General features: G+C 48.5%; 2 protein-coding genes and 1 long non-coding RNA gene across 3 annotated transcripts; all 3 read right to left on the bottom strand.

Annotated features, from left to right (window-relative positions):
- Window positions 1–395: 395 nt before the first annotated feature.
- LOC123144293 (class E vacuolar protein-sorting machinery protein HSE1) lies at window positions 396–3,176 on the bottom strand. Its single transcript, XM_044563376.1, has 3 exons — window positions 2,749–3,176; window positions 924–1,835; window positions 396–821 (listed from the first exon to the last, which is right to left on the bottom strand). The coding sequence occupies exons 1-3, from the start codon at window positions 2,752–2,754 to the stop codon at window positions 786–788; spliced, it is 954 nt and encodes a 317-aa protein (XP_044419311.1). The 5' UTR covers window positions 2,755–3,176; the 3' UTR covers window positions 396–785.
- A 6,451-nt stretch (window positions 3,177–9,627) lies between these two features.
- Window positions 9,628–10,545, bottom strand: LOC123141384 (uncharacterized). The gene is made up of 3 exons (XR_006470240.1): window positions 10,456–10,545; window positions 10,216–10,380; window positions 9,628–10,126 (listed from the first exon to the last, which is right to left on the bottom strand). It is a non-coding gene; the product is annotated as an uncharacterized lncRNA (long non-coding RNA).
- A 7,139-nt stretch (window positions 10,546–17,684) lies between these two features.
- Window positions 17,685–19,029, bottom strand: LOC123144292 (ethylene-responsive transcription factor 3). Its single transcript, XM_044563375.1, has one exon. It carries the CDS (start codon window positions 18,787–18,789, stop codon window positions 18,166–18,168), a length of 624 nt encoding a protein of 207 aa, XP_044419310.1. The 5' UTR covers window positions 18,790–19,029; the 3' UTR covers window positions 17,685–18,165.
- Window positions 19,030–19,279: the final 250 nt, after the last annotated feature.

Below are 19,279 nucleotides of genomic sequence, written 5' to 3'. Positions count from 1 at the left end.
GGGAGGTTTTGGGAAATTGGAGGGAAATGTTGGTCGTTTTGCCACCGATTGACGGGATAGGAGGAGGAGTAGGCGCGCGCCGCGCGTGTCCGCGCCGACACAAATGATGCCCAAAATTGGGTCGGGAATGGGTCGGCAAGCGGACGCTCGTCCGTTTGGGTCGGCGCGTTGGGCCGACTTTTCTGTCAAACGGACGCACTCGGACGAAATGGGTCGGCGCGTTGGAGTTGCTCGAAAAGAACACATTTCAGCAAGTCTTTGGACATGAAGATACTCATTTCAGCAAGTATTTTGGATGAATATACCCTTTTCAAAAATATTTATCCGATGAAAGAACTCACTTCAGCTGATATTTGTTATACCAAAACCACTTAAGCAAACAATGAAAGAACTAATGGCAATAAAATGGATGCTTTATTATGGTTTGTGTAATGCTCCAAACAAAGAACAACCACAGCCTTTTGTTCATCCCTTATCGCACTCATACGCACCAGATTACATTAGTTCTAGTAACACGTGCACGTTCTACGCATTTGGAAGTCTCAAATGCATACACCGATACACACTGGATACACAGAGTTTGGCACGTATAAAATACGTATACGCCAAGTGCTTTTATCTTGCCATGATTTATTAATACCAGGAGTATATGTATTACTCATAACGAACAACGAATGAACAAATGAGATACTGTGTACACTACAGGGTTCCTTCCAGAAAAACATATATAAGATCAAAAGCAGCAGCCATTATGGTCGGATTAATATTATCAACCAGCCGCCCCGTCACTGTCTGACCACTGGGAACAGGCACCCGTAGACCTGCACAAAACGAGAGATTTTATTTTACAGTGAGTCAAAAATGCGGTGAACAGGAAGTAGTAGTGGCAGCGTCGGCGTCAAACTGTATACACGCGTACGTACCTTGGACAGGAAGGATTTCTTGGGCTTCCTCCGCGGGTGGCCCCACGTGGGCACCACCCGATCCGGCGAGAGCTGCCGCTTCGCGACCGGCGGCACGTCCGGCGCGGCGGCCTTGGCGACCTCCCGGTGCCGCTTCACCTTCTCGAACTGCACCGTGAAACCCTGCGCCGCCGCGTTCGCGTTCTGCTCGTCCCACACGCCGAACTTGGGCACGGCCGACGGGGCCTTGGCGGCACGGGCCTGCGGTGCGCCCTGCCCCGGGCGCCGCTCGTTCACCGGCGGGGGGGCCTGCCGCGGCGGGGACGCGGCGACCCTCGGCGCCGGCGCCGCTTGCTGGTGGTGCCTCGGCACCGGGGCGGCGTACGCGCCGGCGACCTGCTGCTGCTGCTGCGGCTGGTAGTAGCTGCCGCCGCTGTTGCCGTACCGCGGCTGGTACGGCCTGGGCGGCGAGAACTTGCTGGCGCGGCTGCTGACCTCGGACGCGGCGCTGCTGCCGTTGCTCCCGTTCCGCCGGTGGTAGCCCCCGTGGCCGTGCTGCGCGGGGTAGTGCTGCGCCGGTGACGGGTGGCCGTGCTGCGCGGGGTAGTGCTGCGCCGGTGACGGGTGGCCGTGGCCGTGCGAGCTTGGCGGGCGCGATGGCACGTTACCGCCGAGGTGGTCGTAGTGCTGCGCCGGCGCCTGGTGCCCGTGCGAGCTGGGCGCGCGCGAGGGCACGTTCCGGCTGAGGTTCTCGTAGTACTCGTAGGGGTCGAACTCTTGGTCGTCGTGCCCCCTGGGCGCTGGCGCAGCCGGGGGCGCCGCCGTGCCCGGCACGGGCGCGGCCTTGTTCTCGCGCACCTTCTCGAAGAAGACGGTGTAGCCGATGTTCTCGGCGTCCCACGACCCGAACTTGGGAACCACCGGCCCTTTCCCCTGCACGCACACGCACCACGCCAAAATCTTAATAACACGATAGTATAATTTTACAAATACAAATTAATCTAATTTTGACCTCATTTTTCATTTACTTTCCTCGTTGGTTAAAAATTCAGACCAGGTCGAACCTTAATAAGTTCCAGGTTGTAATTGGCGGCGCTTAAAGATGAGGAGGAAAATTAGGTATGACACCTATGTATGACAGCAAGCTCCCAGCTAAGGCCAACCAACGTACGCATCGTCGGAACTCGCGTCGTCAGCTGTCACATTACAGATACTCCGTATGTCAAACCCAAGGACAGCTAGCTAGCGGGTAATGAACACCAAACTAGACCTGGCAGTGCCAAATGCACCGGATAGTAGGCATGAGAGGAGTGGCTTGGACGTCTAATTCTAAACAATCAATCGTCCATCCCAAGCAAAGCTAAGCTCGGTCTCCTTTTCCCCATTCTGAAGAATCCTTCTGCTCGAGGATGAGACCGATCATGTTGGATGGATCTGAGGACGGAGCATGCCATGTGCCCCAGCCCTCCATATCATGCCCAGATCCGTGAGCCCTAGCTCCTTGTCTGCTGCTGCCTAACAATAACCATGTGTTGCCAACTTGACGCTCGCACATGGGGACGGCGGCACCGCCCCATGATCCATCATCGTTCTATGCCCAACCATGGTCAATTCCATACGGCCGTACGTGTACATACATACTACTCCCCTATTGATCACAACCCATTATGCAAACGCAGCAATCATGGGCCAAAATTATAAAAGCAAAACAAATACACGATCAAGCGGCCATGACAGTGTCGGAATCATACATGCATACATGCATGCACTGAGTAGGAGTAGACAGTAAAGCATCGGTAACCACAAAAGGGGAGATGTAAACGTAGTGAGATAGATAGATACTCACGGCCATTAAGAAATGATGATGATGCCCGGCGATGAACTGATCAAAGAGAACCTCTTGCGATGCTTCTTTCTCCTCCCCACTCTTTTTCTCTCTCTCGCTCCCCTCTCGATCACAATTGACGAGAGGAAACGAGGAGGAGAGAGGGAGCCCGAAGGGAGGCAGGCAGGAGCGATGGAAGGGGCAGGATGGTTCTTATGATTGGAGTTTCAGAAGCCTGCTGGAACTGACAGCGGCCTAATTAAAGGGAAGCGCACAACGGAACAGAAGAGTTCACGGGACAGCACACACAGCTGTGTGGCGATGGAACGCGGCGGAGCAAGGTGGCAGTTGGAATGTGCTGTGCATTTTATGGAGGGGGACACTGGAAAGCAAGGAGGACGGTGCCAAAGGAACAGCTCAAAGCTTAAAAACCTAATCTCCCACCTAACTTAACCACAGGGGAGGGGAGAGGACGGTGGTTGTTGCGGCTATGGCCGCTTCTTAAATGAATCCTTCTCGCCAAGTTGCCATTATCATCCATCCTCAACCGGGTTGACCTGGTCAAGGCAGGAAAACAAATTGCAATTATCTAGCCATACGCCATTTACTTTGTTATTGTACTAGTATGTATAAAATTGTGTCTCTGTTGAGTTGTTCCTCGGAGATTTTTTTTTCCAGGTTGGCAACCAACATCGTATGACAGGCTTATGTTTTCAACCGAATCTGTTCTGGCTTCTCTATCTTTTGTTTAGTATGAGCTGTAGATAACAGCAACTTTGACAATTTTGACCTCGGGACGAAATTATTTCACAGAATGAACTGGGTGCGAAACTATTTCACTCCCCTGACCTTTTTGTGTAGCGCCCGCCACGCCGGCGCCACACCGTACTGTGCAGCGCCTAGCGCGGCGGCGTTGCACACCTGTCCACCGTGGCAGCCCCTGGGCCCGCACCCAGCAGTGCAGCGCCTCCGAGCTAGGCGCCACACATGGAATGTGCAGCGCCTAGACGCTGGGCGCCACACATGTAATGTGCAGCGCCTAGCGGCTAGGCGCTGCACTATGACTTATCCAGCCACTTTGCTGGCCCCCCTCCCCCACCCCCCCACACCACACACTCTCCCACTCTCTCCCCGAGCTTTGGCCCCTCTCCCACTCTCTCCCCCTCTCAAATCCTCTTCCAAATCTTGCAAATTTGAAGAATTTGTCCGTGGATTTCGAAGTCAAACCCTCCCTCAATGTAATATTCTCCGATCCCCTTGTTTTGATCCAAGTAAAGTTCTCCCATTGCTCATTTGTTGCTAGTTTGGGGAAACCCTAGTTTTGTTTGGATCTAGAGATTTGCATGGAGATGTGAGATGTTTGTTTGCCAATTTCTATGATTAGGCTTTGTTAGTATGCTAGGGTTATTCTTATGGGTGTTCTTATGTTGGTGCTAGAGTTAGGTTTAGGGCTAGGGTTATGGTTATGGCTATGGTTATGGTTAGGGTTAGGGTTAAGGTTAGGGTTAGGGTTGTTGTTTGATATATATATTAGGGTTTGTATTCCGTGTTTATCCTTGGATTAGTCTCATGGAAGCAATGATACCTTGTGTTCTTTGAATGCTTATAGGGATGGGAAGAACATGTGTGTTTGTTCATCATGGGGACAAAGACGCCTTTTTGAAAGGCAATATAGAACCGGACCCGGATGAGCTTGACATGGTGCTTGATAGTAGTCCTAGCTATGCGGAGCTCTTGCAACAAGTTAGGAAAGATTTGAATTGGATGGACCCTAGTGATATCATTGAGTTGGAGGGAAGGCATAATGTTGGTTTTGGAATGCACATCCGTTGGAAGACAATGCGTGTCAACTCGGAGCAACGTTGGGTTGCATACAAGGAGACGGAGGCCGAATCACTAGACAAGGCTCTTGAGTTATTTCCAACGAAGAAGGTTGATTCAAGTTTGCATTTGGACTTGAACCGGAACCCCTCCCCTTTGGTTGCTAGTAGCCCCCCACCCTTGAAGCGAGATGAAATTGTCGAACCTCTTTTGACCCAAGAAGTGAGGCCAACATTGAGCCCGTTTACAAACAACCAAGATGAAGCTTTGCAAGAGGACAATGATGAGTATGCGGACGATGACAATGAAGTTGATCTCCATGACAACAATGTGGGTGATCTCGACAAATATCATTTGCAAGAGACAATGGACCATTCCATCCCTTTTTCCCGTGCATATGCATCGGACTCGGATGACGATGGTCCCGATGAACAAGTTGATGTGGAGGGGTTCACGGTGAAGGAGGCTGAAGCTTTCGAGAAGGTATTTGGTCGGGATCATCGGACTACATTGTTCAAGGATGTTAGTCTCGCGGATGAAGCCGTGGTAGATGGTGGCCAATGTGTACCTCTTGGGGTTAGGCCAAGCTCTCACCATGATTTGGTAGACGACAAGAACCGGATTGCTGAAGGTTCTAAGTTCGAAACCTTGTTGGAATTGAATATGTGGCTCGACAACTACTCGGTTACGCATTATCGTCCACACAAGGTGGTGAACTCGGACGTCAATGTGCGCTACACGGTTGCATGTGCATGTGAAGATGAAATATGTCCGTGGATTGTGCGTGCAAGACCATGGAAAGGAGGTCCAACTTGGCATGTAGTGAGTTGTGTGCCAACTCACTTGTGCCAAGGCAAAAGGGTGGATGGCAAGATTGTGTCCCAAGACCACAAACAACTCACGTCCGAGTTCATCGCTTACAGGCTCTCCAACTCAATATCCACACTTCCAACAATGAGCGTCCAACATGTCATTGATCTTGTGAAAGCCATCTTTCATTACAAGGTGAAATATGGCAAGGCATGGAAGGCGAAGAAAGCCGCATTTAAGATGTTGTATGGTACATGGGAGGAAGCATACAACCGAATCCCTAGGTTGTTGTTAGCCATGGCCGCGACAAACCCGGGCATGTGTTCATGTGGTCAAGCCTCATGGGCACCAAACAACGGTTCATGAAGGAAGGAAAGTCGGAGTATTTGGCCGTGCTTTTTGGGCGTTCGAGCAATGTGTGAGGGCTTTCGAACATTGTAGGCCGGTCATCGCAATTGATGGCACGTTCTTGACCGGACAATACAAGGGCACCTTGTTGGTTGCGATAGCAAGTGATGCCAATAACCGGGTGTTGCCATTGGCATTTGCTTTGGTTGAGGTGGAAAACAATGACAACTGGGAGTGGTTTCTGCATCTTTTGAGGACGAAGGTGTTACCCGCTCAAAGGGAAATTTGTGTCATATCGGATCGGCATCCAGGAATTCTTAACGCGGTGGAGATTGACATTCCCGGGCATGCTCCGTTGCACCATCGATGGTGCATGAGGCACTTTTGTTCGAACTTCTATAGGGCATGTGGCCTTAAGGAGTTGGCCGATGATCTTCAAGATTGTTGTCTTGCTTTCTCCGATAAGCGCTTCGCCACTTTGTACAACAAATTGCTCGCACACAAAAAATTGATCCCAGGGGTCAAGACTTTCTCAATAGGCACATTCAATACCGGAACAAGTGGGCACGTGCTTTTGATGAAGATGGCCGGAGATACGGTCAAATGACAAGCAATATGGCCGAATGCTTCAATAGGGTGCTCAAAGGTGCACGTGGATTACCTGTGACGGCAATAGTTCAATACACATTTGACAAGATGAATGCGTACTTTGTAAAGTACTCGATGGAAACCGATGCACAGATAGCGGGTGAGAATCCATGGAAGTACAAGTACAAGTTCCCACCCAAAGTTGATGAATGGTTGGTATTTCAATCACGGAAGGCGGACTCAGAAGAAGCTATATTATATGACAACGAAGAGTGGAAGTACGAAGTGAAAGAGCCAGGAGGAACCACAAACGATGGCCGGCAACATGGAGGTTGGGCTTTCAAGGTGTCGTTAACACAATGTGATTGCACTTGCGGGAGGCCATTGTTGCTTCATCTCCCATGCTCACACTTGTATACCGCCGGTCGCGTTAGGAATGTGGACATCAATCACCCACGCACCGTGAGGGAGTCGGAGTTCTCAATCATGACGGTCAAGAAAACATGGGCTCCCCGCTTTCACCCATACTTTGACCAATCACAATGGCCGGAGTATCATGGAGTTCAACTATGGCTGGATCCGGAGTTGAAGGTTGTTAAACGGGGTAGACGTAAGACAAAGCGTCTTAGAGGCGACATGGATGGATGGGGCCATGGTGGCCGCCGCGAAGCAGGCAACGACCAATTCCAAGAGCCTCGTGAGAGCTCCCATTGTGGGGAGTGCAAAGGTCATGGCCACAACAAAAGAAAATGTACGAAACCAAGGAAAAAGTCCAAGAAAAATGATGCAAGCACAAGCCAACAAGGAGCTACACAAGGGAGCCAACCAAGTGGTAGCCAACCTAGTGGTAGCCAACAAGTGCCAAGCCAACCAAGTGGTAGCCAACCTAGTGGTAGCCAACAAGTGCCAAGGCAACCAAGTGTTAGCCAACAAGTGCCAAGCCAACCAAGTGTTAGCCAAAGAGGATCTAGGCAACAAAGAGGTCGGCAACTAGGACTTACAAGAGGCCGTGGTGGTGGTAGAGCTCGTGGTGGTGGTCTAGGCCGTGGTGGTGGTAGAGCTCGTCGTGGTGGTAATGGCCGTGGTGATGGTCTCGGCCTTGCTGATGGTCTTGGCCTTGGTGGTGGACTTGGCCGTGGTGATGGACAAGGGCAAGTTCGTTATAGAGGAATGTTTGGATACCTAGATGGACCGTTTCCGTATGTTCATTACTAACTATAATGTATCATATGTTCTTGTTTTTCCATATGTTCTTCTTTTTCATATGTGCTTCCATTTGTTCTTATTGTCCTTACTAACCATTATGTTGCACTCATTGTAGGTATGGCAGCTTCCCAACCCAACAAACCAACGATGAAGGAGGATGGCGAAGATGAGATTGCGGGATGGTGGGAGAAGGCTGCGAAGAAGCTTAGAGAGGAGGATGCAACCAAGCTAAAGAAGAAGAAGGAAGAGGAGCTTGAGAAGGAGAGGAAGGCAAAACAGAGAGCGTCAAATGCGATGCGCGCTAGGGAGCAAGCGTAGGTGAGGAAATGTGAGAAGGCACAGAAGAAGCGTCGACAGGATTTTGAAAAAAGAACCATGAAGCTTTGGGCAATTGCAGCTGAAAAAGAAGAGAGGGACAATCAGATATTCATGGAGAGGGTGGTTAAGGAGGATCACCTCATAAGAAAAAGGGAGGAGGAAGAGTAAGAAGAGAGGAAGAAGAAGAAGGGAAAGGGGCCTTGCTCTACGCAATAGAGCTATGTCATCCTCTTCGATTTAGTTGTGAACTACTATGTGCCATGAACTACTATGTCTCCTCCTCGATTTGGTTGTGAACTACTATGTGCCGTGAACTACTATGTCTCCTCCTCGATTTGGTTGTAAGAACTACTATGTGTCGTGAATTACTATGTCTCCTCCTCGATTTGGTTGTAAGAACTACTATGTGTCGTGAAGTACTATGTGTTATGAACTACTATGTGTCGTGAAGTACTTCGTGCATATGTTCTTTTCACAGTTGTTTGCTTGCTACGTATCAATCCTACTTCACATCTACTTACTATGTTTGCATATGCTAAAAAATTCACTAAGTCCAAGTGCAACGCCTAGCATCTGGGCGCTGCAATCTACAGTCTGGCGCCTCCAAGCTAGGCGCTGCACAGGTCTGTAGCTATCCAGACAGCAACAGAAGATATGGCAAGTTACAGAGATGTGTGACGCCTAGCCAGGAGGCGCCATACTGTATAGTGCAGCGCCCAGATGTTGGGCGTTGCACTGTAGAGTGTGGCGCCTCCAGGCTAGGCGCTGCAGAAGTCTGTAGCTATCCAGAGAGCCACAGAAGGTAGGCCTCCAGTTTGGGGCAAAAATTTCGCTAAGTGTTTGTGCAGCGCCTAGCTCGGAGGCGCCACACTATACAGTGCAACGCCTAGCGGCAAGGCGCTGCACTGTAGAGTGTGGCGCCTCCGAGCTAGGCGCTACACAAGTCAGTAGCTATCCAGAGAGCAACAGAAGGTAGGCCTCCAGTTTGGGGCAAAAATTTCGCTAAGTGTTTGTGCAGCGCCTAGCTCGGAGGCGCCACACTCTACAGTGCAACGCCTAGCGGCAAGGCGCTGCACTGTAGAGTGTGGCGCCTCCTATCTAGGCGCTGCACAAGTCTGTAGCTATCCAGAGAGCAACAGAAGGTAGGCCTCCAGTTTGGGGCAAAAATTTTGCTAAGTGTTTGTGCAGCGCCTAGCTCGGAGGCGCCACACTCTACAGGTGCAACGCCTAGCGGCAAGGCGCTGCACTGTAGAGTGTGGCGCCTCCGATCTAGGCGCTGCACAAGTCTGTAGCTATCCAGAGAGCAACAGAAGGTAGGCCTTCAGTTTGGGGCAAAAATTTCGCTAAGTGTTGTCCAGCGCCTAGCTCGGAGGCGCCACACTCTACAGTGCAACGCCTTGCGGCTAGGCGTTGCACTGTATAGTGTAGCGCCTCCTGGCTAGGTGCTTCACAAGTCTATAGCTATCCAGAGAGCCACAGAAGGTAGGCCTCTAGTTTGGGGCAAAAATTTCGCTAAGTGTTTGTGCAGCGCCTAGCTCGGAGGCGCCACACTATACAGTGCAACGCCTAGCGGCAAGGCGCTCCACTGTAGAGTGTGGCGCCTCCGAGCTAGGCGCTGCACAAGTCTGTAGCTATCCAGAGAGCAACAAAAGGTAGGCCTCCAGTTTGGGGCAAAAATTTCGCCAAGTGTTTGTGCAGCGCCTAGCTTGGAGGCGCCACACTCTACAGTGCAACGCCTCGCCTCCGGGCTAGGCGCTACACAAACACTTAGTGTTTTTTTGTCATTCATACTAGGTCATTTTCAGCCACAGTTCAATATTTCGTATAATAAACATTAAGGTTCAAAAAGGGTTCACCAAAGACATCATTTCTTAGAAAGGACCATCACAATAAGTTCAAGTTTAACATAGAGCTACCACCACTCCAAGTTCAACGACATAACAAATTCCACATTACTAATAGCTACCACCACTCCAAGTTCAACGACATAACAAATTCCACTCTAAGTTCAACAAAGGACGATGACTAGTGCTTTCCGCGCTTGATGGCTCCTCCCCCCCCTCTTGACGCTTATCTTCTTCACCTTCCTAGGAAGAGGAACCCGCTCCGGCTCCGGTTCCTCCACGTCATCTACATAGTCATCCAAATAGTCATACAAAGCCGCCATCCGCGAGGTGTCGACCGTCCTTTTGCCTCTTTGGCCTCTTTGGGTGAACTCTTCAGGTGTGTACTTGTTGATTCCCTTCCTAGGCTTCAACTCGTATGCAGACCGAGCCTGGTACGTCCCCACGGTCATATCATCAGCAACCTATGCATCAACAGAAGATATGGAAAGACCGTGTGTGAGGATATAGTTAGTAATGCATCAACAAATGGATATATATCGTCATGCCATACCTCTTGGGTGACCACACCCACATCCTCATCCTCGAAAGGTTCGCCATGGCCCTACCCCGAAGCGGGATCTGATGGTGTCGCCGACCTAGACCGTTCTGGTGATACATACTCGGGGTCACGACAACCGAAAAGGTTTGATAGCCGCCTTAACTTTTGGCCCTGGCGCTGCAACATGTACAAGTGAATGAGACATGGAACGTAGCAACATATGTTAAGTGCTAGTTTGAAGGAGATGTGAACCTTAATGAATGCTCGAAGTGCACCTTCCCCATCGCTTTTGCCAGCCGGGGTTGTTTCCAGAATAGTCTCGGTCTCATCAGCTGCTTTCTTGATCTGGGCACGCTATGAACAGAAACGGTATCAAAGTGTTAGGCAAGCGAAGATGTGAATAGTGCGAATGGAAAAGCAAAAAGGGCAAACCACAAAGTTCATCATTGGAGCTGAAGGGATCACTGAGTTGCCTTTCCTGACTAATGCGTTGTACTGGTGCTGGGCTACCTCATCAAAAACGGTGGGTTCTTCCAGAATCTCCTCAGCATACGCCGGCTTGCATACCTCCACGCGGGTACTTGCAAGAAACCATGTGAGATAGTTGTTGAACGCGATCGGGCAGTGCTCACGAAGCTGGGCTCGTTTTCCAGCCCTTGCTTGCTCCACACTAAGCGCGAACTGCACGACATACTTCCTGTGATGGTTGGCCCAATCCTTGATCTTCCGCTGCTTTTTCCTATCCAATCTGCAAGTTAGAAACAGAATATTAGCATCATCGAAACCGTCGAGAAGCTGCTAAGTGCTCAAGGTTAATTATATCTTACGCGTGTAGCAACTTGTCCGTGTCCTCCCACTCCGGCGGGTGTGGCTGGAACAAACCAAACTGGCGGAACACCCGATGTGGCAGGTGAAGCTCAACCGCCCAGTTGCATATCAGTGGGCACCGCATATGCCAGAGATCTCTATCCTTAGTGCACATCGGATTCAGCCTGAACTCCATAGGGTTACCAAAACTCTCTCCTTTTCCATACGGCTCCCATTCCACCTGCAAAATGGGATTGAATGCAAAATTGATATCGAGTTACGATACAAGCATGATAATCACTTATGCAATGTCGGTTCACCTGCTCAGGCGTGATCGCGTCCAGCTCGCTCTTGTACAACTTGTACATGACCGAGGGATCATCCGTCGTCTCATTTAACACATCCCACTTGTAAGCCCAAGTGGGGAGCCGTAGTGGGTCGTCTTTGTCGTCCCAATCCTCGTACTTCACGGTCTTCGGTCGTCCAACCGGCAAACGCTCCCAGCTCCATATGGAAAGTGCGAGCAGACAACCACCAATACCTCCAGTGTGCCTACAACAGGCTTCGTCCAACTGCACATAAAAGAGAACATGGTCAAATTTGCCGCAAGAGCGCATTGATAATGTATCAATGAAGTGAAAAGGAAACAACTTCATACCTGTCGATACAAGTAAGCCAGTGTCGCCGAACCCCAACTCCATTTGCTATCGAAGACGGTCAACGCCTTCAGCCACATCCATGGAGCATTCTTGCCTGTGCCATCAGCAAACATAGTCCTGGATATCACGTACCACATGTAGACACGAGCATATGTCTTCACCATGTCCTCATTAGCATCCTCAGGGCAAGTACTGAAGTTCGATGATATCCACGTGAAAGTAGCGCCGGCTGCGACTCTTTCCTTCTTCTTGTCTTCTGCTTCTGGTTCCCGAGGCTCCGGAGGAACCATACCGATAAGGGCATGCATCTGCGCGCGCCACCCATCAGAATCGGTGTTCATACATAAAGGATTCCCATCGATAGGAAGACCGGTGATCATAGCAATATCCTGGAGCGTCACGGTCATCTCCCCGGTCCGAAGATGGAAAGTGTGTGTCTCCGGCCTCCAATGATCAATAAGCGCGGTGAGTGCTGCAGCATTGTTGGGTGGCGTCGACCGGCGGACCAACTGAATGAAAGGGAGAAGTCCTGCCTCCCTTACATACGGTGTGTACCGCTCATCATAGCGCATCCATCCAAGGGTGACCCCGTGAGACCGAAGCTTCAGAGGTGCAAGCTCCTACAAACAAACAAATCATAACATTACATATGGGGCATTTGTGTTTGAAAAAAATACGAAATTCATAACACCGGCCACTTTCAGTATTACCCGCTGCTCCACCGACATAGCGTACGACCGGTGTTGTTTGTCCCAATGATCATCGAGAAGCCAAACCATCCTAACAATTTCAACAAAGCATTCTTGTCAACACGATTATCTTTTCAATTCAAAAAAACTAAAGTAGGCCTACTAGATGCAAGATTCAAAGCATATGTATCCAAAGCATTCTTCTCAATACGAGTATAATTTCAGTACAAATAAACTAAACTAGGCCTACTTCATACAAATAACTTTTCCATAGAAATAACATGTCAATCTATGTATCCAACCATATCTTTTCAATAAAATAAAATAAACTAGGGTTCCACAAATCAAACAAACAAGGGTTGTAATACATGCAAAATTCTAATACATGCAAGATTCAAATCTAATCAAATCAAACAAGGATTCCCCAAATCTTCAAAATATCATATTTTGTATGAATAGAAAGAAGGGGATCGGAGGAGAGTACCTTCTAGGATGGATTGGTGAAGAAATGCACGGACCAAATCGTCGGATCAGAAGGATTTGGAAGAGGGGATTGAGAGGGGGAGAGGAGGAAGCCGCCGGCGCACCTGTTCTGTAACTCCTCCTGGAACGAATGGGTGGGGTGGGGGGAGGGGGAGCGGGCGGCTGGCATCTAAGTCACAGTGCAGCGCCTAAGGGCTAGGCGCTGCACTGCTGGGTCCGGGGCCCAGGGCTGCCACGGTGGACTGGAGTGCAACGCCCCCGAGCTAGGCGCTGCACCGTTGGGTGTGGCGCCGGCGTGGCGGGCGCTGCACAAAAAGTCAGGGGAGTGAAATAGTTTCACGGACAGTTCATTCTGTGAATTGATTTTGTCCTGAAGTCAAAATTGTCAAATTTGCCGATGGAATTGATCACTCGGACCAAACGTAGCTTGCTTGCTACTGTGGAGAGAGGACGAATGAGGACAAGAATTAGATAGATCAAAACTTCCTCAGGACATGACTAAGCTTTAACAACACGCATTATACTTGCAGCGTATTATTAGCAACCAAAAAAAAAGGAAGACGTAAGCGAACCGTCGAGAAATTTATGTGCAAGGCAGCAGAGCGGTACCCCTTTCGGCACAGCAAGGGTGCAGCCGGTGCTACAGCGTGCAGAGGCCCGCTATTAGCTGGCTCACATTTCATCAACAGCTGACGCATTAATGGCGACACAATCGGAAAGGGAGAGACGGACGATGGAGAGAAGAAAGACGCACCGAGGGGGCACCGAGAACCTCAACATGGGCTGGAAGCGGAGCCATGACCAAACCTTTATTGCGCCCAGAAACGAGTCCAGCCCTGCAATCCACAAACACAATCACCACCGTCTCTGTCAGCCGATTAGCACACGGAATTGTGCGCGGCATCAGGCACATCACATGGGAGACCCTTGCCTTGCATACTCATCAGCAGACACCGAGCGCGCAGGATCTGGGGCAGCTGAAACAAAGGAGCAGACCAATAATTTAGTCAACAAGGAAGAATCTAATCAAAAGATCACCAATTTTTGTAGATTAATGGCAGCAATGTCGGAGCAGATGCTGCGATAACCTGTCAATATTAGTTAGCAGTGGCCGCTAACCCTGCACAAGCGTACATATTATCACGGGAAATTGGTGAGGCTGTGCGCGCAAAATTTGGGGCACCTTTGGTGGCTAGCAAGTGCTTACTACCAGCTACCTTTACGTTTTATTAGAAAAAAAAAAGATCTAACGTATTTTGAAATAACATGGCGGGCATCATTCGACAACGATAGGCATCTCAATTTCCCCTGCTTTTAAGAAGGCCCGTAAATAAAAAAGATGAACGTGAATTGCAACACTGCTGAACATGAGAATCAAAGTACAACCTAAAACTACAAGCATTTCAAGGGCGCTGGTTCAAACTTTGAACATCTTCTTTTGCATGCAGACATGGAAGACACAACAGAAAATGGTCATCACCGACCATTGCCGCTCAATGCATCATGATACCAAATACAAGAAAATACCAGATGTAGAGTGCGAAAATACACCCCACAACCTGCTTGTGTGCATTATCAGAAAAAACAAGTGCTCAGTCAGTGGTCGAGTCTGGTGGAACAAGTGCCATCAACAATAGTAGTAGATCAAATTATACACAAATCAGATGCATGTGAGACCAACAATCATTGCATGCTCCGAGAGATTCAGATTTGAGAGAGAACGTAGATGCCCCCAAGAGAAAATAAGAGCAGGCATGTGAACACATGCACCCAAGGAATTTGCACGGGGTGAGAAGTAATATATATATGGATAATTTGCACCCAAGGAATTTGCACGGGGTGAGTCTCTGGGTAAAATTACTGTGAAAATATCAAGCATGATCCAAATAATAATTATTACAAAATTCACAAATCTTCTGAATGACAAGATTGAGATGAGCCAGATATGGAGGTCACCGGATTTTTAGTGTTTTCTCAAGAAACTTAATCCAAAGAGAGCAATATCTTATTCATCCCATCAACAGCATGAAATTTTGGTTTTTAATTATAACCTATCAGATATTCCACATTACACTTTTTTCCTTCTACAATCAAATAGAAACTGATATGAGAAAATGAGAATGACATGGTATACTTTGCTCGACTAATCCTCATCAAGTGTTAATTTAGGATATGGATATAAGATAAATAGGGCAATAGTGACTCTTCACACTTGCCCCATCTCCGCTTTCACTGGAAATCGCATCAATAAAATGATCAACAGACACCAGGTCGAGTTTGCTTCTCCCTTCCTTTTGGTGGTTAGGATGTGAAGTTGGAATAAGAGAGGAAAGGGGAACTGCACTAAATGAATAATTTCATCCTGGTGATGGGCTATTCCAATGGGCATGCATCTGAGATATGGGCTTTGAGCATAGGAACACCCAGCTTTACAAGAGCTCGGTTCTACAGATTGTTTGCACACATGCACCACTACTATTCTTTCTTTTCTTGTTATGCATCCGGTCCTCCTCCCGACAGATACTCCTGCCACAAGAGAGATGGTTCAAGGAAGAGCACTGCAAGTTAGGAAATTGATTGTACGAAGGTTTTCGCCGTCCTCGTAGAATTGGTTATAAGTGAACTTGAATCTGGCAGTAAAAAAATAGTTCTGGCTACCATTGTAACTAGCAGTGTGTCTGCTAGAATGTCGGTGATATTAGGATGCACCCTGATGTCCTAAAGTATAACGAGGGAGTCCGGCTAACAGAGGATTGGGCTGCCAAGTACTAACAGCATAGCAAATAAGCAAGTCAATCCAACGATATCTCCAGATACTATATTCCTAACAACACCCCATTTTTAGAGAATTAAACATCGCTCAGCAGCATTAGCATATTAGAGTACCGTGTTCACAACTAAAAATAAATAGCCTTTGTGCAATTGTTGACAGCTAGAAAAGAAGCACTCACAAATTGGCAACATCCCACATGTACCTTAGTTGGCTCCAAACCCTGCTGTCCAGGCACAGATCACTCGAAGATGTAACGGATGTCCACTGCTTTGTTGCTGGCACTGTTACTTAGTTAAGAGTAATTCACAAAGCTGTTGCTGGCACTGTTAAGCTTCAAAACATCACCTTTCTCCAATAGTTGAGGTTGGTTAGGTAAGTATCCCATTGCTGAATGTACCAAACATGAAGAAAGGAATAACAAAGTGCACTGTAAAGATTTTGTCGTTGGAACCCCTAAGCTTCCGATATGCGCAACATTATATGGTTATTACTCCTATATCGGAATTGCATGACCATTACAGTACTTTAAAGACGTGGTGCGACATGCGACAAGGTCAAATTGCATGACGACACGTAATAATATAAATTTCATGATACCATAGAATTTGCCAAACTAATAGCACAATAAGGAATTTCAATCCACCTTATAAGCATCAACTGTAGAAAGTATATGACTGGAAAAAGACCAGAAGCACATACTTAGCAACTGAGCAACATTGCTTGACTGTGGCGCACCATGGTCCGTCACTGCTGCTAGGAGAATAGCATGAAAATTACTTGTGAATAAAAATCAACCGCTTGCATAATCAGATATGTTACGATAAAAATTTGCAGAGCATGTTTTCTAGATGACACCCGGAAAAAATTCCACGTCAACTAAAACATCAACACGTTTACTAAGGGAAAGGATGCAGTGCATTCTTGTATGTATCCAAGCATATATTCATAGGCAAACCCTATGCACCTGCTATCATAAATTTACCATCTGAATGGTCATCCAATTTGTCCTGATGGATGCAAAAAATAGGAAACTGGAATATCCAGAAGAACGTGGGGTTCCAGATGCCTTCCATAACAAAATCAACTTATCCTAATGGTAATATCACAAAGAGTGCTATGCATGTAATACGGTAGTCAAATTACCATTCATGTGGAACTCTGTCACCACATACAAATAAATCACTGTACAACAAAGACAATGTGATTATTATATTAAGCTAATAAAAGTTCCTTTTATTCTCTAATTATAAATGAAGCCCTGAGTAGATAGATGTTTGATCACATGAATGTAACAAAGATATACTACATAATAGGATCAGTGGATCACCATTGCTGCGCCAGCCATATGCAAGTTGCAAGAAATGTGAGGTTTGTGGGTAGGCTTAATAAACTAATAAAAGTTCCTTCTATCTTTTAATTACAGATAATGCCCTACGTAGATATTGCTCACATGAATGTAACAAGATATACGTAATAGGATCAGGTGGATCACCATTGCTGCGCCAGCAATATGCAACTGCCAAGAAATGTGAGGTTTGTGGGTAGGCCTCACAACCAGTAAAGCAATCAAATATAATCTCGTTAGCATACATCAAACAGAAACGAAAAATCTACTGATACAAGAGTATATTCAAAATCCTTTTACTTTCATGTTACTCCATCATAGTTTGCTGTTAGCATAACTTTGCTAATTATCAGAACTAATCTTGTTAGCATCTTGTGTCATCATGATCAGTTGTGTTGTCTGTTGATTTCAGCTCATGAGTATGCCCAATTATACAAGCTAATGATTCGGCATAAATTATGCCAAAGGCATTAATCATAGCTGAAGGTGTCCACAACAAATTAGTTTGTGAACTTACTTTATATGAATTAGAATAGGACAAACATCCCATCATCTTGAGCAGCCAAAGTAAACTTCTCTTTTTCTGACAGACATCTACATCAGTGTGAGACTTGATTTAAGAACCAAAACTACATGTCAGAAGAAATCACATGTTAGCAACATAAGCATTATGAGAACCATGGTAAGGTTAGTCTATTTACAGTACTCGAAGAATAATGGGGGTATTCAGGTAGAAGGTTGTACCAGGGTTGAAATTAAGATCAAGGTCATCCCTCTAACACAACAACCTTTAGCTCGAATTTTCTAGCATTTAAGCACCCAGTACCATTCTCATAAACAAAACTTTGTTTTCCATTGTTCTCAATTCGAAACAAATGAGCCTAAATGAGTAACAGTAACACATGTGGCTAAAAAGAAAATAAGTTACTTTAGGTGTCTACTTCCTCACAAGAGGAAGCAAGTAAAACGTTGCTATATTACAACAACCACAGCGAGCTGCCGGCGGTAGTCGGCAATAATCACCGCTACCAGCGGCAACAAGCAGGCCGATTGGTAGATCAGGCCATATTAATCATCATCAGATCATGTAAACAGCAACAGCAACAACAGCGTGGAGGTGGATCGTGCTGGCTATGGAGAGAAGGGAAGAACCAAATATTTTTCTCCTTATCCTTTTTCTCTAACCACCAGCCGGTGGTTCTGACTTCAGAGCCGCAGCGCCGTCAGCTTCAGCTCGTCGTCGTCGTTACATGCAACGCCGCCAAACTCCGGGGGCAGGTTGAGGTCGAACGGGAGCAGGAGACCGCAGGACGGCGAGGCGGCGGCGTCCGCGCAATCGTCGTCCACCACCGAGGCCGAGGACCCGCAGTCGCTATGGCAGTCACCGTCGAGGATCGGCGGCGGCGGAGGCCGCGGTGGGAGCACCGGCCGCGCCCGCGGGCCGCCGAAGGACTCGACGGTGGAGCTCAGGCTGCTGCAGGCTGGCCTGGCCGCCGCCGCGGCGACCGACGTCGGGACAGCGGCGGCGGCGGCGACGGGGTAGGGCGAGTAGCTGGCCTGTAGTTGGTGGTGATGGGGAAGGGAGAGGGGGAAGTTGGTCTTGGCCTTGGGCCCGCGCAGCATGCGCGCGGCGGCGTCGTAGGCGCGGGCGGCGTCCTCGGCGGAGTCGAAGGTGCCGAGCCATACCCGCGCCTTCTTGGCCGGGTCGCGGATCTCCGCCGCGTACCGGCCCCACGGACGCTTCCGCACGCCGCGGAACCGTGCTCCCGCGTCCCGCTCCGCCTCCGCCGCAGCCGCAACGGCCGTCGCAGCGCCGCCGCCCCGCCGCATGCCGGCAAAGCCGAGCCTCGGGATTCCTCTAGCAGGATCGGAATCACGTGGCGTGTGCTCGTGAGCTTTGGTACGGCGCAGGAGGGTCGGAACGGGAATCGGGAATTTTGAGATTTGGGGAAGGGGGGAAGGAGGAGGAGGAGGATGGGAAGGTGGGGAGGAGTAAATTGGAAGGTTTGCTTGTTTGTGCTGCCACCGCCCACGACGCCCACCCCACCCGCGCGCGCCTCCCACCACCACCACCAGCCCGCCCTGCCGGCTTTTTCTTCTCGGTCTCGCGGGAGGTTTCGCCTTTTCTTTTTCTTCTTCCGACTTTTCTCTTTCGTTTCAAACGGCTGTGTCAATGCCTCTATGGGCTGCTTTTGGGCCTTTTCTTTTCTTCCCTCTTTTTATAAACTTCCCTTTTATTTCTTTGAAGATTTGTTTCCTTGCTTAAGCAATATATGTACCCCTCAAAAAAAAAGGTTAAGCACTATGTGATGCATAGTAC

The sequence above is a fragment of the Triticum aestivum genome, chromosome 6D, assembly GCF_018294505.1.
Source record: "Triticum aestivum cultivar Chinese Spring chromosome 6D, IWGSC CS RefSeq v2.1, whole genome shotgun sequence".
Lineage (NCBI taxonomy): Eukaryota > Viridiplantae > Streptophyta > Magnoliopsida > Poales > Poaceae > Triticum > Triticum aestivum.
The sequence above is the reverse complement of the archived record's forward strand: the minus strand, read 5'-3'. Positions and strand labels throughout refer to the sequence as shown.

What these genes read in the sequence shown, in the direction of transcription:
- LOC123144293 (XM_044563376.1), bottom strand. An exon ending in AGAAATCCTTCCTGTCCAAG is followed by an intron (nt 822 to 923) that starts GTACGTACGCGT and finishes CGTTTTGTGCAG; the next exon opens with GTCTACGGGTGCCTGTTCCC.
- LOC123144292 (XM_044563375.1), bottom strand. Translation starts at nt 18,789, where the DNA reads ATGCGGCGGGGCGGCGGCGCTGCGACGGCCGTTGCGGCTGCGGCGGAG.